At 52.1% G+C, this 23,144-nt stretch overlaps 1 protein-coding gene across 12 annotated transcripts in view; it reads right to left on the reverse strand.

The window, feature by feature from the left end:
- NAV2 (neuron navigator 2) overlaps positions 1-23,144 on the reverse strand; it is a 757,965-nt gene that overhangs the window by 14,918 nt on the left and 719,903 nt on the right. For all 12 annotated transcript variants that reach the window (XM_051824899.2, XM_002708951.5, XM_008268740.4 and 9 more), the window contains 9 exons: positions 22,316-22,488; positions 14,477-14,630; positions 13,293-13,455; positions 12,463-12,563; positions 10,091-10,186; positions 8,145-8,313; positions 4,261-4,496; positions 1,236-1,390; positions 994-1,065 (listed from right to left, as the gene is read on the reverse strand). In XM_051824899.2, coding sequence (XP_051680859.2) covers positions 994-1,065; positions 1,236-1,390; positions 4,261-4,496; positions 8,145-8,313; positions 10,091-10,186; positions 12,463-12,563; positions 13,293-13,455; positions 14,477-14,630; positions 22,316-22,488 — 1,319 coding nt within the window. The remainder of the gene's footprint in view (positions 1-993; positions 1,066-1,235; positions 1,391-4,260; positions 4,497-8,144; positions 8,314-10,090; positions 10,187-12,462; positions 12,564-13,292; positions 13,456-14,476; positions 14,631-22,315; positions 22,489-23,144) is intronic.

Raw genomic sequence — 23,144 nt, forward strand, 5'->3', positions numbered from 1 at the left:
CCCAGCTTTCACGCTGGAGGTAACGGGGAGCTACTGCGGGACTTGTAAGCACGAGGGCTCTAGGCTCAGATCTGCCACAGATTCTAGAGTGTTCTCTCCGGACAGCCTGCAGGGGTACAGCATTGGAAGATGACTGCAACCATGCACTGGGTGATGACGCGGCAGTGACGGGGTGGGGGTGTGAGGGGGACTCGAAGGACATTTAGGAGAAATCAGCCAGCACTGGAGCAGCCTGGCGAGAGGGGGCCTGCAGGAGTTGACAATTCTAGGATAATGACAATACAGACCCCTTTAAACAGACCTCCCTCCAAGATGCCTGCAAAGTGGCTGGAGCAAGGAGCCGGGGGGCGGGGGGGGGGCGGCCCAGCAGACGGCTCTTCACCCTCATCCAAGGCCCCGCATGAGAGAGGCGGAGCTAGCTGAGGCTCGGGCCAGGGCAAAGGGCATCTGCCAACGCCAAGGCCGGTGTGACACAACCTTGCAGGAGAGAGTGGAATGTGAGAGTCCTCGGGGTGGTGCCAGTGCTGGGACAGTGGGGCGGGAAAGAGAAGCCACAGGATTCATAGCAGCCGGACCTCAAAGGCCCACAGCCCCGCGACATGGGATGTTCACCAGGGAGATCTGTCGCTGCTCATGCTGACTCGGGACAGAGACACTCTGTCGGTAACGCACAGGGACAGCATGATGTCCGCAGCTCTCCTGTCCAGAGCCGCCTCCCTGACGCTGCCACAGCAGGACTTAGAGTCCAGCCTGGCTGGCTGTGTGACCTCACACAAGACACCGAATTCCCCAGCCTCAGTTTCCCCATCTGTAAGAATAACACATTTAGCTAACTGAGGCCAGAGTGAGAATAAACGGGTTAGGCTGGGCGAAGCTCTTCACACGAGGCCTGGGATGCAGTGTACACTCCAAAGAGGCTTTTCCACGCCTCCTTTCCTGCTTGCTTTCTTGGCGATTCTATCGTCTAACAGGACGAGGGAAGAGACACCTTACCTGAAGTTATGATGAAGCTGTAGGTTGGGGGTAGAAGAGGTAGCCTGGTTCATTGTGCCAATGATGTAAGGGCTGCGGGGGAAAGCGGGAGAATAAAGCTGTGGCTCACAGGCAGGTGCACAGGCAGCGGCCTCCGCCTCCCGCCGACGTCTCACCACCGCCGGCACGCATGGCCGCCCGTCAGAGCGTGGGGCTTCCCCAGGGCCCGCAAGGGGCCCGCGAGGCCTCAGCTTGGCCGTTACCATTTGTGGTACTTGCAGTTGAGCAGCCCGTTGAAGATCTCGCCCAGAGAGCCGACGTGATGCAGGTTGTCCAGGATGATGACGAGTGGCATGTCCACGGCGTTGTTCTCGCTGTTGCACTGATCGGCCAGGTTGGACAGGTACTGGCGCAGCTCCTACAGGGGCCAGGCAGGCCAGGGAGGGCAGGTTGGCGAAGGCGAGAGGCTGGAAGGGGCCTGCACGAGGGCGCGCTGTGGACATGTTCTGAGTGCTCGCGTGGCAGGGAGGGCATGGGCTTGGTGGGCAGGGCGTGTGACAAGGCCACGGGAAGAGCAAGGCCTGGGTCCTGCCCTCTGCCATTTACCCAATAACTGATGCATAGGCATCATTTCCAAAGCATTTCTTTATTTTCATTTTACTGGAAAAGGAGAGGGAGACGGTGGGAGAGACTGGGTTGATGGGAGAGAGGCATCAGATCTGCTGGTTCATTCCTCAAAGGCCCGCAACATAGCTAGGGGCTGGGCCCAGCTGAAGCCAAGAGTCAGGAACTCAGTCTAGGTCTCCCATATCTGAACTATCACTGCTGCCTCCCAGGGTACACACTGGCAGGACGTGAGATGGGTAGCGGAGGTGGGACTTGAACCTGGCAACTCTGCTATGGGTTGGGGGTGGTCCAAGTAGATTGTTCACCACTGTCCCAAACACCCAGCCCCACAGGTAGGATTTTAACCCTTGCCCTCCTAGTTCTATAGAAATGCCACTCTTCTTGACATTTCTTAGTATGCCCACCTCACAGCAGGCTCCTGCAGGCAGGTGTCTCATGCATGCCTGTGCCCTCACAGCCCCTGCCTGACAGCCGTGCACACTGAAGTCCTCCCGCAAATCAGTGCAACAGAGCACAAAGACACAGGTGGGAGATGCGGCCTCCTGCACAGAGGGCCTGGGAATGGGTGGGCGCTGGTCAGCCCAGCATGCCTAGGGGGAGAGATGCATGGAAGAAAAGGAAGCGGACAGGCCGGTGTTGTGGCGCAGGGGGTTAGGCCGCCACCTTCAATGCCGTCGTCCCTACTACGGGTGTCAGTTTGAGTCTGGTTTAGGTCCCTGCACCTATATGGGAGATGCGGATGAAGCTCCTGGCTCCTAGCTCTTGGCCTGGGGAGTGAAACAATGATGGAAGATCTCTGTCTTTCCTTCTCCCTCTCTGTAACTCTGCCTTTCAAATAAAAAAAATTGAAAAAAAAAATGGAGAAGAATACAGGTGCAATGGGGGAAGAGGCAGAACAGTGAGTGAAGGACCGACCAAGGAAGACAGAATGAGCGTGGCAGGGCTCTGAGGCCCTTACACACGTACTGAAGCTCAGTAGCCCCAAGAGGCGCTCCGTTTTATAGATGGAAAAGCTGAGGCACATCAAAGTCAGGAGATTGGCCTGAGACCACATCAGGATGGGTTCAGACTGGGGTCCCTGCTCCAGTGTGTCCCCCCCACACCAGCCTGTCCTGGACTGTGCCCAGGCTGGCCAATAGGTAACATTTCCTCTACCTCGCTCAAGCACCCTCCCACCACCAGGCCTCTGTTTTAATCCAAAATGTGGCTTACCAGCACTAGGGTAAGTCCAACTTTTTGGCTTAATAATTCTTTCAGAACCTTTTTTTTTTCCTTTTTAAAGATTTATTTATTTATCTGAAAGGCAGAGCAAGAGAGACACATGTCTGCTCTCCACTGGTTCACTCCCTAAACGGCCTCCATAGCCAGATCTTGGCTAGGCTGAAGCTAGGAGCCCAGGGCTCCATCTGGGTCTCCCACATGGGTGGCAGGGGCCCAAGCACTTAAGCCACCATCTGCTGCTTTGCAGGTGCACGAGCAGGGAGCTGGATGGGAAGAAGCCAGGACTCAAATCTGTGCACTCTGATATGGGATGCAGGTGTTCCAAGTGGCAGCTTCATCCACTGAGCCACAACACCAGCCCCTTTCGATCCCTCTCACTGTGGGGTCTTGCACTGACCAGGTGTCTTGTATCCTGGAGCTTGCCTTCCCCGTACTCCAGCCTGTGGCATATGGCTGGTGCGCTACGATTGGTAAGCAGATGCCTTGCCAAGGGGCATGTGTGGGGGCCTGGCCTCTGGCCTAGGAGAGAGGGTGCCTTCCTGAACTCACACAGGGCTCTCCCTACAGCCACTCTCTTGTCCTGCTCCTATATCGAGATCACGGAGGAGCTTGTCCCACATAACCAGCGGACACAGCTGATCCACGAGGAAGGTTTCAGAGCAGACCAGGCGCTCTGGAAGGCAGAGGAGCCATTTCCCATTCCCCTTTGATTCTCCTGGCCCTTTGCCCAGGGCTGGGGGAGTAAATGATCCATCAACTTTCACTGCACGGACGGCTGAACAGGTCTGAGAAAGCACCTCGCCTGGGGCTGGGTCTAACCTCATTCTAATGAGTTTCCATCATGCACTGCGGAGGGCAATGCAACCTATTTTCTGGCCATTGGGTTCTACTGTCAAAGACACATCAAATGTGAGTGCCAGCTCCACCACTGAGTACCACTTGAGCAACCTTGGGCACAGGGCCCATCTGCTGTAAGCTTCTGCTTCCTCCTCTGCAAAATGGGGGTAGTGAAACTTCCTCCCTTGAAGATACTGCTGGGAGGAGGTCAGTTTGCCGGTCACGAGCAAACCAGTGGGAGCTGCTGTTATGGTGGGTATTATTCTTAACTTTGCTATTGGTGTTCCACAAGGGGTTTATTCTGGAAAAACAGTGACTCCGAGGAGGCACAGGAAAAACTCTCGGGAAAGTGAAACGGATGCATCTGGGTGATCTGAAAGAACTGCAGGTCCCAAGCAGCCCCAGGAGCCAGAGGGACTTAACACAGACCGAACTGCCTGCCGGGAGGAGGGGAGCCTGCACCTCCTTTCGGCTCGGCCCAGCCTGACCTCCTTCTCCTGGCTTCCTGTAGCCACCAAGGCCGAGCTGAAAGGAAATGCTGCTCTCCTCCCATCAGGAAGGGGACCGGCCCAACTCGCAGCGGGCTCGGCATGGCCTCCTCACCTTGCTGGACTTGTGGTCCACGTTAAAGGTGGCGATGACCCCATCCGTCAGCTCCCGGCCCTCGCGCAGCACCATGTACTCGGACAGTCGGTTGGCCAGGTAGGTTTTCCCGGTGCCGCTGGGGCCGGAGAGGATGATCCGCCGGTGCTCCGTCAGCAGGGACACGTAGCGCTGCAGGATGGGCTTGGGGATCAAGGACTCGAACACCAGCGAGTCCAGGCTGTTCTCTGCCAGGCCTGCGTTAGAGGGACAGACGGGAAGTGTCTGAGGTCGGGTAGGAAGGGGAGCCCTCTGAGCTCACCTAGATGGGAATGTCAAGTCTTGAGGCTATCCCTTCTCTTGAGATAGCCTGAGACCCCTTTCCACCCAGGTACACGGGAGGCAGAGGAAACTGTCGCCTTCCTGCTCACTAGCACCACATGCAAGTCCTGGCCGACTCTCCCAGGTTCTGGGTCGCCTTTAACAGCTGTGCCCCAGTCTTTGTCCTCTGCAGCAGTCATGAGGCTCTGGGCCCCACTTGTCTGTCTGGGTTTATTATACCTATGGCGTGTGCCCAAAGCAAACCCGTGTCTGCCACTGCCTCTTCCCCTTGCTGCCCCCTCTCTCAGGGGACACTGCAACCCCCACGGAGATGGACCACGAAGGCGACACCACTTTCATCTTTGAGATGAGGAAAACATGCAAGGCGAGGCTTGCGGCCGAGAGCACGGGCGGACCCAGGCTGAAGTGCTGCACGCCGAGGCCTTGGTCCTCAGCACATCAAGCGGAAACTTATCGCTCCCTTTCCCTGCCTGGGACGACTTCCTTAATCGGGGTGTTTGGCTTTTAAAGAGCTGCTTTCCTGAGACTTTGTCCAGGAGAAGATTCAGCCAAAGTTGGCTGTCCAGAACCTAAAGTAATTCCATTTAACAACTCCTTTCCAGAGAACCTCCACTTTGACTATGACCTTGTCTAAACAAGATAAGAGTCGGAGAACTCAGAGGGCTTCCATAGCCTTGGAAACTCATGACTGGAGCATAGGGAGACTACTGATGCCATAGACAGGAGTGTCAATTGGTAAAGTCAACAACAGGAGTCACTGTGCACTTACTCCTCATGTAGGATCTCTGTCCTTAATGTGCTGTGCATTGAGATTTAATGCTATAACGAGTACTCAAACAATATATTTCACTTTGTGTTTCTATGGGGGTGCAAACTGTTGAAATCTTTACTTAATGCATACTAAACTGATCCTCTGTAAAAAAAAAAAAAAAAAGAAATTATCAACTCCCAACTTGACTCTCACTGGGATTAAACATGACAATAGGTCTGATCTGATTTCATCATCATTTAAAAAAAATCATCTATTATTTTTCACTTTATGTTTCTGTGTGGGAGCAAACTGTTGAAATCCTTACTTAATGTATACTAAGCTGATCTTCTGTATATTAAGATAATCGAAAATGAATCTTGATGTGAATGGAAGGGGAGAGGGAGTGGGAAAGGGGAGGGTTGTGGGTGGGAGGGACGGTATGGGGGGGAAGCCATTGTAATCCATAAATCGTACTTTGGAAATTTATATTCATTAAATAAAAGTTAAAAAAAAAAAAAAACTCCTTTCCAGAAAACTAGTGTATGCAAAAAAAAAAAAAAAAAAAAGCAAAATAGCATCTTCCTTCCACACAATTATTCACCGCAAGTAGATTCACCCTAATGCACTTACACACTTGCTTCTAATCCTACCCCCCAGCATGAGCCCTAAATGCAGTGACTGTTCCAGAATGACCACCATGAATGTCCCCAGATGCCTTATCTGCTGGGGACAGGCCCGCATTTTTCCTGGCACAGAGCTCACACAGCTCACACTGGATCAAACCTTGATGCAAAGTATAGAACCAGGGTTCCGACGCTTAATCACGAGGACGTTAACCAACACTGTGGGAACTGCGCACTTTAGAAGGCTTTTCCCTGTTTAGCTATTGTTCGGTCTTGTGCTATGAAACTCCCAGGGAATAGCTAGCTGGAGGATGAACTCGACTTCAGAATGTGGAATGTCACACCCTGTCCTGGAGCCAGCAGTGAATCGCTGGGGTTTGTAGTGTCCTGGTGGTGGTGGGGGGGGGGGGGTGGATAAGTAGCACCTCAAGATACAGAAGATACGGGCATCACTGAAAAATAACCCCCAGCTGATGCCTTTGGATGCTAAAACACGAGGATGTGCTGACAGCAGTGGTGGATGGGGCTCTGCGGAGGCGACATCTCCACCGGAGGCAGGGGGTCCCGTCACTGTTCCTACAGAGCTCTGCTCTGCTCTCAGCACCAGGTCACCCCGCTTACCCTCGGTGCTAGTGCTGCGCACCTGTCAAACGCGCAGGTGAACGAGGCACACGTGGCAGCCTGGAGGAATTGCAATTTGAGCCCAAGACATAAAGTCTCTCTGTCTGTCTGTCTGTCTGTCTCTCTCCTTCAATAGCTCTTGTAGGGGGACAGCTGGCACTCCTTCCCTGCTTCTCCTTGTAGTGTAACCCTTCTGTCCTTTGGGGAGCTCATTCCAGGTAGATCACGTGGAACTGTCCCAGCCCCTTCGTCCACTCACAGGTGTGGCCTTGGTCAAAGCCTCTCTGGGCTGCCTCCGAGATTCAGTGATGGGCATCTGACTCACGGTGGGCCACAGCCAGCCCTGGGATTTTCTGTGACACTTTTCCAGAAAGACCTCTTCCTTCAGATTCCTAAGCTAGAAAGATGATGGAAGGCTCCCAAGGCCTATTTCATCCACTATGCAGGGAGTTCAGAAAATGAGCAAAGCAGCCACGGGCGAAGCTGGGGGAGGCCAGGTCCCGAGGACACAGCTTGAACCTCCCGGTCTGGCTGCACCTGAAGTGTGTTCCCGGAGTGCTCTGCTACCTGAGCCTATCTATCCATGTTTCTTCTCTTCAGCTACACCTACTTTTGAGTGGGGATTTCTGCCACCTGGAGCCCAAGGGCACAGCTGTGTGAGGCCCCAGGGAAAAGGTAATGCTTGGCACCCACACAGCAAGACCTTGACGCTTGCTGACGGGGAATGCTGGGTGCTTCTGGAAAAACCTACCAACCAGGAGACAGAACTTGCATCAACCAACTCCAAACCTGCACTGTTACAAGACAGGATCAGTGCCTTTCAGGGAATTAAGACACTGGGCAACACCAAGGATGACCCTAGGACAGCATTTATCAAAGTCTCTTTCGCAGGTGGTGCATGAAAGACAGGAAATGAAGGGGTTTGTGGTCAGATAAATTTGGGAGAGATGGGAGCAAGCAGCCCTTAACCAGCAGAAGTGACCTCCTCTAATGCACCAGTGCACCTGTGCTCCCCTGGCCCCTACACCCCAAATGGGGTAGGATGCAGTTTCCCGGACTTATTTGGCCACAGAGGAACCTGTGGGCCTGGATTCCGTGAGCTCTCTGGGCAGTGAGGCAGCGGAAGCTCCTGCAGCACTCCGCGTGGGCAAGAGCTTCGGCAGCTGCACCGCGGTGCTCCGACGGCTGCTTGTAGCCTACAGCAAATCGTGGTTTCCCCATCTGTAGAATGGGACCACGTCCAAGGCTTGCTGGCAAGAGGCATTCATCAGTATGGGGAGAGCACTGTTTCCACAGGGTAATTAAGATTCTATCACCCTGGAGTCATGAGGCTAATGGGATCTTTTGTTAAATAATTTCAGCAATGAATGACGATTTATTTCTGGCCGCGGCTGAAAAAGCTCCAGACTGTTTAACTCGCTTAGGTAAGAGAAACTGGTGGGAAGAAAATCAAAACAACCACCCACATATGTACGCCAAAGCAAAGCTGAGCTCACGATCCTCTGCCCGGTCCCAGTCCCAGCACGGCCATCCCAACAGCTGCGCCCTCCGCAGGCGGGCCCAGGTACCTTTGACAGTGACGGAGATGGTGGTGTTCTCGCCAACCAGATAGCCACAGGGGAGCAGCTCTGGCGTTTCCGAAGTGTTGCTGCGCTTGACTTCACCAATGCTATAGCCCAGGACACTGTCTGAATTCAGCCCTAGCTGACTCACCGGGTCCACGTGAATGATGTACTCCTGGGCGGAAAAAAAATCAAATGAAGAACCCATCGAAGAAGAGGTTTAAATCGGCACATGACTCAGGTTTTCATTGGGTGATTCGCAATCAACAGCTCTTTGTTCTCTGATATGTGACAATCCAGGTGTGAACGGAGTCTACGAGATCAAATCCTAGGAGTGCAGGCCTCTTAAAACACAGATTTATTTGGCTCGGGATTGGAAGGAAAACCCCCAAGGAACTCCTAACAGGATTCCAAGAATTTAGACTGTTTTTCCTAAGTTCCTAAGCTGGGCCGAAGCCTCAAAGACATCGAGACCTTGGAACGGAGCTGGAAAATTCACGAAAAAAGCCTTCCCGTACTGAGGAGGACACGGAGCCGCTCCAAATGAGCAGCTCGAGGGCTTCAGACAGAGAACTGTGTGTGGAATTCAGGAAGTGCTGTCTTTCAGGTAAGGGACCCAAGGCTGCAGGGCAGTGAACTTGAACCCAAGGTGCATGGGCTGTGCGGACTGGAGGAGTCGCCCAGTAACAGGCCTGTGTGTTCTCGGCTCCTCTGCTACTGTGATGTCCTAGAAGCTCTTTCCAGCCCATGACGCTGCCCATCGGAAATGCGTCCATCGCTCTTTCTGCCTGAGTAGCAGAATCGGCCCTAAGCCGCCTAGTTCTTATCTCTTTCCTTCTACTCTTCTGCACCGGCTGCCGAGATGGGCAACAATACGGTCAGAGAGCGGAATTTCCTCTGTGTAGAGCCACCTGCCTCTGGATGCTTCCAGGGACAGTAGGGGACCAGTTAAGTCAGGTTTTAAACTCAGACCAGGAGCTGGTTCAAGTCCCAGCTGCTCCACTTTCCATCCATCTCCCTGCTAACCACCTGGGAAAGCAGCAGAAGACGGCCCAAGTCCTTGGGCCCCTGCACCCATGTGGGAAACCCAGAAGAAGTTCCTGGCTCCATTTGGGGAGTGAATCAGCGGATAGGAGACCTCTCTGTCTCTAAAAATTTTTAAACAATTTAACAAGGTCAGATCAAAAACTAGACCAGTGCAACGTCAGCCTCAGTTCCCTCCCATTTAAATGGGACAATAAAGGGCTTAGCATGGCCTCTGGCACAACAAACAAAAAAATACCCAAGGGCGACCACCACTACTCAGGATAGGACTAATAATGAACACTTAAGCTGCTGGTTGACTTTAGGACAACAGAAAAGCTGTACTGAGAGTCCTTCAAATGAGGTTGTGTTCTGTGGTTCACCTTGGCATTCATCAGTCATTTCCCTGGCAGACACTCAATCCAACGGTGTGATTAGAAAAAGAGCTGTGCCAACGCCCTTGACACTGGCCATGGATCAGATGCTACCCTCACCTGTAGCCTAAGTCAGACTCTAAGGCACAGGATGCTGGCACAGCACAGCAGATCCCCAAGGGAACGGCAGAAAGCTGATGGCTTAGCGCCAGCCACAGATCACTTACCCCCAAGCACACTGAACAGGACCCAGTGGTAAGGTAAAAAGTGAATGTGGACATTAGCAGTTCACTGTGAGAGGATCAAAGAACTGCTCAAATGACTCTTGGCTAGCTGGCCAACCACTGCCAAGGGCAGACAGAGTGAGTCTGTACTTACCATCCTCCTCTGTTCCCTTGAGGGCCAGGGGCCAAGTCCCAGCCACAGAAGGATGGTGAGACGGGGGCAGGCCCAAGAGACAACCTGGTTCAGGATTCTCACTTCCTGTTCCCGCCTAAGCCCAGCCTCCCTACCCCCAGCAGGTGTGCCGCCACCACGGTCTTCTTGAGGACTTACTTTGAACAGGCGTCTAACCACCCCATCGAGCACATCCCACTTCGTCTTGCCACTGACTCCAATGCAGCCAATAAGAAAGAGGTGTGGTCTGGAGTCCTACGGGTAAGGAAATGTTTGCAGGTGAAAACGAGACGCCCAGCTGAGGACCTAGACTGCCTTAGAACTCCACCAGTGGTGTCAGAGGGGAGCGGAAGTCCTACTACGTCAGTACCAGGCACAGCTCAGCCTGAAATCTCTCCCTGCTCTCCGGCTATGACAGCAGTTCACGGGTCAGGAAGACAGACAGGCTCGCCTTCTGCTAAGTGTGACCTGCACCACTGCGTGGCTCTCACGCCCTTGGTCTGGAATATTCTCCACCCCTGCGTCTGTCATCGCTCCCTTTTCAAAAATTGCTTATGAACTCACCTCCTCCAGGAAGCCTTCAGCAATTAACCCAACCAGGCACACAGCTTACACTGCTTCACGGGCTCTGAACACAGCTTACATAACGTATATTCTGCACTTGCTTATATTTCAGTTTTCATTCTTCTTGTCTTATTCTTATATCAAGTTCATCTCTGCTAGATCTTAAAAACTTCAGGACAGAGGGAATTTCTATTTTTTCTTTTCTTCTTTTTTTAAAAAAAAGTGTATTGCTTTTCTTCTAAGTAAACATTAAAACATGTTCAATTCAGTGCAACTCCAGGAAGATGCTACACGAGAATATCCTTTTCTAATTCTCTGGTCTCTCTGCCCACAGGGCTCCACATAGTGGGGCTAACTGATCTCACTGATGAAAACTGACAGAACATTCCATCCTGTTGGGTTTTTAAATATCTGACGTGCTCAGAAGAATAAGGAGTTAGGAGGGGAGAGGGTGAGTGGTGGGGCAGAGGCAAAAGGCAGTTAAGGAAAATCAGCAGAGCAAAGAGCACCAGTCTTCAGTGGGGTGACCTGACCCACCGCCGGCCTTGTGGCCTCCAGTTAAGTGATGCCTGGATCTGGGGTTTCTTAGTGGTGAAATGCAGGTGATAACCCCTGGTCAGCCAGCCTCATTTGGATGCTGCAGGGATCCAGAATGACAGGTTTTTTGACAGTGACCTGTGAACTTTTGTAGAACGTTCAAACTGAGGACCATTGGAATGAACCGGGTTCCCAAGTATTACCTGCACTTACTGCAACAATGAGTTTCCCCGCTCACAGACTGTTGCTCTACCAGCTAATTCTGAAAATGGAGTTATTTGTTGTGTCATCCTAGGCTGGGCTTGCCCCTTGCAGTGAGGCTAGCGCATCAGCCACAGAGTGGAACCTCCGAGACAGACAAGTCTGGCTGCACTGCTTTGCTTTGGTGGGTGCTGCGGGTACACCCAGCTAGTCTGCTAGCTAGGAATGCTAAGAAATTAACACACAAAAAAACCCACAGTTCTTGATGTGCCGACTCATGAGACCATCCTTATTTGAGAGACGGTCACTCAGAGCGTGACTGGCAATGCCTAGACCCTCCCAAGTAATCTCTGGTGGTCGTGCAGACTCTGGAAGTCTCTAGATTCTGCAAGAGAATGGAAACTGACTTCAGACATGCAGAGTCCCCAGCCCCAGTGAGTCAGGACACCCCATCAGCTCCACTCGCAGCCACCTGTGTGTCCCCTGGACTTGGGTGCCTGTCCTTCAGCATGTGTTGGCTGCCTCGGACGAGATCAGACTGGTGCTCTTGTTTAATTCAGCCAGCTTCCGTCTGTGCCTTTTAAGCCAAATGTGCTTAGCTGCCTCTGCGGGGCTTTGGGAATCTATTAAGTTCAGAAAAGCCATTTCTGATGGATGTTAGCATTTAGTTAATTGCGGGAAAGTGCAATGGGGGACCACAGTTAGTCCTCTTTAGTAGACTTGCAAACACGAGAGAGGAAAGTACTGCTCACTCCCTTCGATTGCGTCAAAACGCCACCGGCATTACAGTTACAGTAGTTCCCCCTTATCTGCAGTCACCTGTGGGCAACCATAGCCCAAAAATAGTACAAGGAAAATTCCAGGAAAAATAATTCATAAGTTTTAAATAACTTGTTGTTATAACATATTTTTATGATTGTTCTGTTCTACTCTTAGTTACTGTTGTTAATCTCTTAATAGACCTAATGTGTAAATTAAGCTTTATCATAGGGATGCATGTATAGCAGAAAACGTAGTCTACTGCAGGGTTTGGCTCTGTCCACGGTTTTAGGCATCTACTTGGGGGGAGGGTCTGTGGATAAAGGGGGACTACTGTAATTAGGAAAAGTATTAGTAGCATTCCCGAATCATCCGAGGTTCCGAGGTGATGCAGTTCCAGGAGAAATCACTAAGCTAGGTGGATCTCCCTGGGGCAGGGACAGGCAGAGCAGGAAAGGGATCCAACTAACCTCCTTCCACTTCATTGCCTCCTGAAAGCTGACAACTATCTTAACATGCCTGCCTCCTTCCTTCCGAGCCGAGCATTCACCAGTGTCATCCAGCAACACGTCTGCGAATGGAAAACATCAACAGCCTTAGGCACACGGGGACAGCAAAGCCGGCCTGCCGACACCCCCGCTGCTTGTCGCACAGCAGCGGGCCAAACCAGGTGTCGCGGTGCAAGGGAAGTAGGGTAGGGTGGGTGGAAGGGCAGAATGGAAAATGCAACCACAGAAACCAACGGTGGACCAACCAAGGAACCAGCTGGCTGACGATGCACTTTGCTGGATGGAAGTGCGAAGGAGAGACTCAACCAAAATGATAGCAACAGCAGCGCCATGGATAAAAAATAAAAGCGTCAGCCTCGGTATGCTTATAAAGAAAACCTGGACCGTGTTCACTGATGACTGTGCCTGCCTGGAATCCAGGAAGGCAGGAAGACCATAGACCAAGCCATCGGCCCGAATGGGACCTGCTACCATGGGCTTTGTATGCAGCATACAGCTCGCAGGTCAGCCTCTTAAAATGGATCAAACAGAACTCAGCATGGTGAGCAAGGGGATCTGAGCTCAGGGCTTGGAGAATCTGGGCCGCTGGAGCAAAGCATGAGAGCAGTCTAACGGCTGGGCTCATGCTGGCAGCAGACACACACCCAGACACACACACGCCCCAAGTGCACACACGCCTGTGCCTCTCCGTTGGCTCTGCTGACCTGCGTTATCTTGGGGCTCTCGCTTGGAGACCAGAGTGCCAGCTGCAAGGGCAGACCTGCCCCCTAAAAGCCCCGTGAGCCACTCACCCAGGCTGGTTGACTCAGTGAGGTTCAGGCTGTGTTGGGAGAGGCCCATGGACTGCCTCGGGGAGGCAGAGATGGACACCTGGGAGGGGGCCCGGCTGCAGCCACTGCCTTGAGACTCGGACTTCAGCCGGTCATTCTCAGCCTTCAGCTTCTCTATTTCACTCTGCAAAGAGTAAGGGGAGACATTCACTTACTAGGTTGGATGGAATGAGGAACGAACCCTTTCTGCAGACAGGATCCACATATTCCCAGCCAAGGCAAGAAACCCCGTCAGCGCGATACAGCAGCCTCTGCTGTGTGCACTGGCAGGCCTGGCTGCAGAGGCTCCATTCTCCCAGAGACTCGGCCTTTGCAAAGAAGCCGCAAACATGTCCAAGGCTCTGCTGAGTGAGCAGGTCTTAATCTCAGAGGTGTGCAGCACTCTGAGTTGGCAGGTTTCGGTACTCTAAGACCTCTCCGAGCCTTTAAGGGGCTGCTTCGTGTGTGAAGCTGTGCACGTCCTCGTGTGCAGGGCTTCCCCAATGCATGTGAGCAAGGAGCTCTCCTCTCACAGAGCCTCTCCGGGAAGGGCTGCTTCAGGGGTACTGCTTTGGGAAACAACTCTCTCCCGAGAGCTCCCCAGGAGTCTGACATTCTCCCATCATGGATGAAGAACTGACTATGTGCAAAGCACTGGTGCTGTGTCCACAGAACGGGGTGCAAAGAGCTGCACGCAAGACCCAAACATCTTCACTCCATGGAAGACGGGGCTTGGGAGGGCTGTAACAAGGAATCTATAGGAATACTCAGGGGAGGGCAGTGACTCTGGCAGCGGCAGGACCTGTTGAGGCTGTGCAGAGGAAAAGGCACCGGCTGCACCTGGAGAGGAGGGCCCAACTCAGATGTGCAGAAAGATCTTGCCATTGTGGGAAAGAATAAGACAGAGGACGTGCAGGACACGCAATGGGAGTCTGTGTGGAAAGTGGGCAGAGTCTGGAAAGTATAGCTGGGAAAGGTGGTGTGGACCAACAGTATAAAGGACCGTGGGAGACCTTCAAGGCCAGGTGAAGGGCATGGTTACGCTTATCTTTTCAAGAGATTGGGGAAGCAGGGGGCAGCCAGCAGCCTCCGGCTTGGTGCACAGCAGCTTCTTGGAAGCCCTTCCCAGTAAGCCTTGGGCTCGGCCCATCCACCTGGGCTCTCACCTGCATCCTGTTCATGGCCTCCCGGAGCTGGTCGAGCTGGTGGGCGGAGCTGAGGGCTTCTAGGCGGATGTCTGTCAGCTTCATCTCCTTGTCTCTCAGCTCATTCCGGAGCTGCATGACTGTCTCGGCCTCACTGTCCATGCACTCTGAAATTCTAGGGCGAGAGGAATGTCACTGACAATAGCGCCTCCGAGTTCATCTCCTTTCAGTCTCCCACGGTCTATTTGTCATCAGGTCTGGTCAGCAGTTATTAATCAAAGTCAGGGTCCTGGTGTCTCAAAGCACCAGAAATTCAGAGTTCACTACTTCTCTGTGTTCTTTCTCTGCAGAGCTCTGGCAATCAGAATGGTTTTTGGTGCAGAGTAATAACTTCTGAACATCACCTGCCCTCCACCAAGTGCACACAGCTGGCTGCTCCAATGACACCACAACACCCTTGAGAAGCAAGGTCTACAGAAACTCCAGGTGAAACAGCTGGCCGAAAGGGGGAAGAAACCTAAAGAAAGGAGTTTGCCTATTTCTGATGACACTCTAAACACTGCTTCAATGTGTCCAGGGAGATCAGCCTTCGTGAGTCCCCATGCCCCATACTTGCTGCTACACCCATGGCAAGAAGAGGACCAGCTGCGGGGAGTCAGACACGTCGGGGCACCGCGGGACAGGGAAGCCAGAGTTTGATCTGGAAGCCGCAACAGCTCAGCCAGCACGGCCTTCCCTCCCCTTCTGCACATCAGAGCAAGATGGATGAAGGGCCCCAACTGGTCCGTCTTGCCTAAGAAAAGGCTACTACTAGGATCCAGGGCTCCTTACTTGATGGGGTTTGCCCTTCAAACGCCTGGGAGGTCAGCACACGTGGAAGATCATAACCACATGATGGAGGGCAATGTTAAGAGAACAAAGTTGTCTTTTCAAAAAAAAAAAAAAAGGGCCGGCGCTGTGGCGCTGTGGCATAGCAGGTAAAGCCACCTCCTGCAGTGCCAGCAACCCTAATGGATACCAGTTCAAGTCCTGGCTGCTCCATGTTTGATCTAGCTCTGTGCTGTGGTCTGGGATAGCAGTAGAAGATGGGCCAAGTCCTTGGGCACCTGCACCCACGTGGGAGACCTGGAAGAAGCTCCTGACTCCTGGCTTTGGATTGGCACAGTATTGGCTGTTGCAGCCACCTAGGGAATGAACCAGTGGATAGAAGACCCACTTTCTCTCCCTCTCTCTCTCTCTCTCTCTCTCTGCTTCTGCCTCTGCCTCTGCCTCTCTGTAACTCTGCCTTTCAAATAAAGAAATCTTTTTTGAAAAAAAAAAAATTGTCCTGTGAATCTCAAAAATCATAGGATCTGGGGTACTTGGGTGAACCGGGAGAGAAAGTTTTGACATTTCTTGGAATGTAGACACAAACAACCACCCCAAACAAACCAAAAAAAGAAGAAAAAAAAAAACCAGATTCAAGTTCATAAACTCACAAAGCTGAAACTGATTATGTCTGAAAGTCATGATGAGCACACGATCTGGCAGAAATGTCACACGAGCCTGCTCGCCTAGACCCAAGCGCTGGATCTGGGGCCAAAAACAACCTGACCCATGAGACTGGTTGGGGGTGAGGAAATTTTAACTGCCAAAGGAAATCCATTTACAAAATTGTTCAACAAGATGTACCTTTATTTCAAGGGCAGCAAGAAGTAGAAGAAAGCTTTAACTCTTCAGTAGTCAAACCTTCCTTGACCTGTGCCTGCACAGCCTGGATTCCAGATATAAAGAGTAAAACCGCCTCCCATTTTTATAAAGCTGTCAGCAAACAAGGAAGTTTCCCTGGTTCAAAATCCAAGGAATTCTTGAACATACCCTAGTTATGCCCTGTCATACCTAGGAGAAAACGGGAGCCAACAGACTGGGGACTAAAAGGCCCAGAGAGACAAAATGCCTTTAGAATTCAGATCTTCCTGTCCCTGGCTCTTTGTGCTCTGAATAGCCTGCAGCTTGGGAAGTTTAATTATAAGCTGTGCTTTTTTTTTTTTCTTTTTGGTCTGGGAGGCTTGCAGGAGGAGCCTGCAAAAAGCCGTTCTTTCTTGAGAGGACGCTGGTTTCCTGGTTTAAATGGAGTGTAAAGTCCCAACAAAACTCCATGGGACGCTCCTGAGTTGGCCACCACAGGCCCTCCTGGTGCCGACAATGGAGGCTGCAGTTCACTGTAGAGAACATGCCGTTCTGGCTCGTGCCGTGTCCTGACAGTGTGCCCAGCCCTCCATGGTAAGGCATGGACTCAGGTCCCATCTGTGCGGTCTGTACCTCTTCTCCAGGATGGTCTCAGCAAGAGACAACATGTCACTCAGCGGACTATACATTCTACCTCGCAGAGCTCGGCCCAACAACAAGTTTCCGAAGGAGCCACACCTGAGTGGTCTGGTGCCTGTCCCTGCCCAAACTCGTGTTGAAATGTTACTCCTACAGTCATCTGTGAACGATGCTCAATGAGGAAGTTGGGGGGGGGGGTCCCATCCCTGCAACAATGGCTGCAAAGAGAGACCCAAATAAGCATGCCTGCTCTCTCGCCATGCGGTTCCCTCCACCAGGCTGTAACCCAGCAGGAAGGCCTCGGCAGGTGCTGTACAGGTACCAGCACCAAGCTCAGAACCATAAGCTAAACCCGAATTCTTTAACACGACCCAGTTTGTGGTATTTAAGTATAGCAACAGAAAACAGCCCAAGACAAAAAGGCAGCAAACAAAAATAAAGCAAGTATAGAGTAGAGCTCCTCCAGGGTTCCTCTGAAATCAGCCAGCTCTCAGAATCCCAAGAGCAAGACCACAGGGAGGGATGTCCTGCCACACAGAAGGTGTTGAAAACAAGTTATTCTGTAGCAACCTCTGCCAAGTTTTTTCCCTCTGTGGAACCCAAGACACAGCCTTCTCCCTTGGTGCCTTCCCCGGCTGCACTAATGCTATGCCACTGACCAATAATTTCACTGCACTTGACCGGTTACCCCGTGCTGCTGGCCCTCCAGCACTGGCAGTATTCTGTGCATCATTCTAGCGTCTGATCAGACTGACGAGCAGCGAGTGCTCACACAATACACAAACAACTGGGCTAGGCATGTGAAGCAGCTGATTCCATTTACTTCCTTCTAGAATTATCTGCATTTCTAAAATAGGGAGTCTGAGGCACACAGAATAAGATGCCCAGGGTCACACGATATAAGTATGTCAGAGGCAGCATTACACCTAGTAGGTCCATTTAATTACAGAACCCAGGGTGTAGTGGGTAAAGTGGTGTAGTGGGTAAAGCTGCCACCTGCAGCGTCAGCATCCCATATTGGTGCCGGTTCAAGTCCCAGCTGCTCCATTTCCAATCCAGCTCCCTGCTAATGCATCTGGGAAAGCAGCGGAAGATGGTCTAAGTGCTTGGGCCTGTGCACTCATGTGGGAGATCCTGACGAAGCTCCTGGCTTTGGACCAGCCCAGCTCCGGCTGTTGAAGCCATTTGGGGAGTGAACCAGAGAATAGTTCTCTTTCTCTCTGTCTCTCCCCACCCCCTCTCTGTAACTCTGCCCTACAAGTAAATAAATAAATCTTAAAAACAACAACAAAAAGAACCCAAGCTCCTGAACTATCCCCAGCGGTACTTAAGACATGCTTGTTCACTTCATGGACCACTCACTGAAGCAACCATATGCACATTTTTTTCCCTGCTCAGCCTCTAAACTCGTGATTTCAGCATATTCTAGCCACTTTGTCCAGAGGCAGGGCTGAAGGCATACCTAATTTTAAATGCCTTGAGTGTGGGAAACATTGCCTTCCCACAGCTACCATTCCTTTCGCCCACGGGGTCGGAATTTTCTAAGCACAACTCTTCTGCCTTTGGTTTCACCTTTGAACTCTCTCTCACATCTAGACTTGCACATTCTTACAAACCTTTCAAGGTTGGAAATCAGCATGTGCTCCCAGCCCACCCTTTGGAAAACCAGACCCAAAACAAACATCTCCAGTGTCCATGGTTGCTGTGGAATCTAAGAAGGAGGCCAGGGAGCCAAGAGCCTGCCCCGCCCAATCCCCATGGGAAAAGTGGTCTGGAAGGAGCCGCCTCGTTCGGGCTTCTGTGCAGCCAAGTGCATCCTCACCGCTCTCCTCGTCCCACTCGGCCGCCAGCACCACTTGGCCCAATTCCTACTCCTCCCTCTCGGTACTGAGTTTCCCCCCACCTCACTGGCTGCACGACTCTCCCTCATGAACTTCAACATCAGAGCGTCCCAGGGCTCAGCCCTTGATATTCTCCGTTCTTCTTCATCTCCACTCCCTGGAAACTTCCTCCAGTTTTCCAGCTTGCAATACCACCTACGAGCTCATAGCTCCCAAATCTATACCTCCAGGGATTCCAGGTTGGCCAGCACCTCCACCAGGGTGCCTGCTGAGCATTTTAAACTTATTGTGGCCCAACCAGAGAGCCTGGTCCCGACCCCTCCCCAACCTGTCTCTCCCACTCATGCCTGGTGCTCAAATCTAGGAATATCCAAGGATGCTTCTTCTTTTGTTCTCCTACTCCACAGCTGGTCCATCACCACTTTTCTTCCAAACCTGAGTCCATCTAGACTCCTCACTAACCATCAATCACTCATTCATGCCACCAAATATGTGAGTGCCTGCAAAACCAATAGAGTGACTACCTCCACGGAGCTTATCGTGTAGAGCTGGGGTAGGTGTGGGGACACAGAACAAAGAACCAAGGGAAATCTACATGTCAGGTGGTAATATGTAAAACAGTGAACAATAAAAGCTGAGGAAAGGGGATGACAGGCATGCTGGCTGGTGGCGGAGGACTTCCTGATGCCAGGGGCATAGGCCAGGCCTGACTGATCAGGTCACACTGAGCACAGACCAGAAGGGAGTGAATGGCTGGAGGAAGGGCAAGCAGGCAGAGGGCACAGCAAGGACAAGGACAAAGGCCTTGAAGTGGGGAGTGTGACCGGAGTATTCAAAGCAGTTGTCAGTGGCCAGAAAGGTGGAAGCCGGGGCAGTGCTGGCAGCCTTATGGGATTTTTGTTCCTCATCCACAGACAACGAATTCAGATGATCTCAACCCTCCTGTGTCTGCCCACTGTACCTGCAATTGGATGCAACTTCAGGTTGACGTCCCAGCTGTATGAGCGCAGTATGGCCTGGCTGTCTCAGTGCCTCTTTCCTACCACTCCATCCCTCGAGCACCACCCCCTACCCCCAGCTCCTCAGCCTGTTTCCTCATTCTGTCCCCTGTGCTACAGACTTCTCGGGTCGGGCAGGACACCCTGCTCACTGTGAGGCTGACCCATGTTCACCCATTTCTTTGGACTTTTTCCTTTGTCATTGGGACGGCCCCGAGACCTGGGTAGTGGGAAGAGGAAGGCTGTACCCCTTACAGACCGTGTCCATAAAGCCCTCCCCTGGGATCCTCCCATTGCTCCCTTCTGCCCCTGCTGGCTGGATGCAGAGCCCCGAGCCAGGACTTGGGCAACAGATGGCAGGAGCCTTGGGCCTACCTCGCCCATAGGGCAGGCGGTGAACTGACTAGGAATGTCTGCCTGGGGCTTGCAGTGAGCCTGAAATAAACCATCCGAGTGTATTGTAGCAGCTAGAGCTACTGATCAGGACTAGCCCAGTGCTTCCTCCTGTTCCAAAGATCTCAGCTGAAAAGCTGCCTCCTCCAAAAGGCCTTCCCTGACAGCCCATCGAAAGCTTGCCAGGAGTATGGCAGTTAGGTTGTCACTCAGAACGCCTACAAACCCACATCAAAGCGCCAAGTTCAAGTCCTGGCTGCTCCGCTTCTCACGCAGCTTCCTGCTAATGCACACCCTGGGAGGCAGCAGATGTTGGCTCAATGCCTGGGTCCCTGCTACGTGGGAGACCCAGAGAGTGGGCTCCTGGCTTCGGCCTGGCCCAGCTCTGGCTGTTGCAGCCATGCGGGGAGTGAAGCAGCAGGTGGAAGATCTTTCTGTCTGTCTTCCAAATAAAATGAAAATAAATAAAAATGCAGGAAAAAAAAAACACACTTAAAACAAAGCTGCTGTCAAGGTACTCTGCATCCAAGCACTATTGTAAGTCACAGCATTAGCCCTTGGTGCTGATTTTTCTGGTTTATTCAGGATTCACCTGCTATACAGGATCTGTCAGAGTAGGAGTTTGTCTGGTGCACTGCTTTAGCAGAGCTGAGCACAGTGGCACACAGTGGAGGCTCAGGGGTGGAATGAAGGGTCTTAGCCATGGCCCCAGGAGCCCCCGTATCCCAGGGATGGCGGTCTGGTTACACCTAGAAGAGGGCTCTGCTCCCAGAAGCTGCTGCATACAAAGTTCCCACCAGTAAACACAGAACAGGATAAGTTCCTCCATCCTCTAGCCAGGATGCTGTGGGGTGAGGACAAAGCGAGGCCGTGTGCTGTTTATGTCTCTGGCAGCCTGCAAGTCACATGGGAAACACTCTTGCAACCTGTCACTCAGTCTTGTCACTCAAGGAAACACAGTGGTGGGGGCCAGTGCTGCGGTGCAGCCGCCTAAAGCTACCGCCTGCGCGACACTAGCATATGGGAGCCAGATAGAGTTCCCTGCTAATGTGCCTAGGAAAGCAGTGGAAGATGGCCCCAGTGCTTGGGCCCCTGCACCCACATGGGCGACCTGGAAGAAGCTCCTGGCCCCTGGCTTCAGCCTGGCCCAGCCTGGCCCAGCCCTGATTGCTGCAGAGCCACTTGGAGAGTGAACCAGTGGGTGGAAAATCTATACACATAAAATTCTGCCTTTCAAATAAATAAATAAATCTTAATAATAGTAATAGTAATAATAATAATAATAAAAAAAGAAACACATGTGCTGAGCAGGGGCTGCAGGGACGGGTTGAAGTCCAGATCTTGAGCAATCCTCTTGCCCCCTCTGCTCAGATTTTTGCCCTCACCCATGATGGAAGTGCACACCCCTGCAGTGACCCTCTCACCAGGGTGGTCCCCAAGAGAAGAGGAGCTAATAATCTAATGACGCACAATGGAGACCCTGGTAGGGCCACGGTCCACTAGTGGGAGGCGTCGCTTAAACTCCACGTCTCCCTTCCGGTTCATGTCTTCACACAGGTGAACAGGCCTCTGTATTCCCTGCCTCGAGAGCCTGGGCCTTGGACTGTCTTCCTGTCTCTCCATGGTGGAACAAACAGCCTGGGCTCCGTGGGAACCACGGGGGTCAGTGGTACCTTGTAGCGAAGGGGAACAGGACCTAAATAACTGAACCCCCAAGCAGCCGTGCCCCCGAGGAAAGACGCACACACTGCTCTATAAAACATGAAATCCTTGGATGAAGACAACTGCTACTTGATTGTCCCACTGTTTTCAACTTCCATTTTCTGAGCTCTGACCTCAGAGAAAGAGCCAACACCAAATTCTGACCAAAGAAGAAAAGGCTCAACTAAGTCTTCTCACCTAAATGGACCAGAATTTCGGCAAAAAATCGCCAAGACTAATAACATCATCTCCCCCTCAGAGCAAAAATGTTTCTGGTTCTTTCACGTCCACAGACTTTGCTCAATCCTTAGGCAAGGGTAAGCAGACAACAACCTCAATCCAAGATAGCATACAGAGAAATGGAAATAAAGCCATGTTAAGGGGTTTGCTGAGGCCAGCCGGCTGACTATGGACACTGACACCATCAGAACTCAAACCCAAGTTGCCTTTCTCTTTCAGCATCGCCAGCCCTAAAACATTGAAAGAACACGCATAGTTCTGTCAAGCAAAACATGAAAGGTTGCAAGGTGCAGATGCACCATCAATCACAGGACTTGCAGCCATGCCAATGCGAGAGGGCTCCTAGGGGACAAAGACGGCCCCCGAGCAGGCAGACTCACAGGGAGTTAGAGTGGGAGTTCCGCAGCAGTGGAGTGGAGCCCGTGGTGCCGTTGTGTGGCAGCTTCGGCGAGGAAGGCAGTGATGAGTCCGTCATCTCCTCTATGTCTGAATGCGAGGATGCCGACTTGGGGGACTTCTTCTTCCCGAAAGCTTGCTTGAAGGAGCTGCGTAACTGAATACAAGAGATCATCAGCCTGGCAGGGGCTACCACCGGCGCTCAGACTTGGCTCAGCAGAGACATGCACACGAGAGAGCAGTTAATTCTCCCACGTCTCCCCCGCCAAAGGACAAGGTTCCCCAGAGCTCTCTCGCATCAGTGCATTAAGGGAAGAGGAGTTATCTGGTGTTGACAGCTCGGGAGACTGGACCTGTGGGTGACATTCCATGCCTACGCTTGGTTCAAGACTAATGCCAACCGCAAGACAGAGCCTGGCTCAGCAGATGGGTGTCGGGGAGATGAGGTTACACAGCAACGAAGCAGGATGCTCAGACACAGTGACGGATGCGCATGGGGTTAGTCATATCAATGGATGGGTTAGCTTGGTGTCTGATATTAAAGTGGGTCTTGCTTACCTCATTGACCTGCCAGAGAAAACGCAAGCAAAAACAGGGAGGGGGGAGGAAAAAAGACAATTTTTAACAGAGAAAGCCAGTGACAGGGAAAGCTTCGGAGTTTTCAGACACAACACGGCTAATAATAAACACCACACACGGAGGAGGTATCCAGTAGGAACACGAGTCTTTGAAATTACTGGGGGTATCTTCTTCCATGATGGAAGGAAAGGAGTAACGGGAGGGGGGCTTACAATCTGTGTCCTGCTGGCTTCT

The sequence above is a fragment of the Oryctolagus cuniculus genome, chromosome 1 (genome assembly GCF_964237555.1).
Source record: "Oryctolagus cuniculus chromosome 1, mOryCun1.1, whole genome shotgun sequence".
Classification (NCBI taxonomy): Eukaryota; Metazoa; Chordata; class Mammalia; order Lagomorpha; family Leporidae; genus Oryctolagus; species Oryctolagus cuniculus.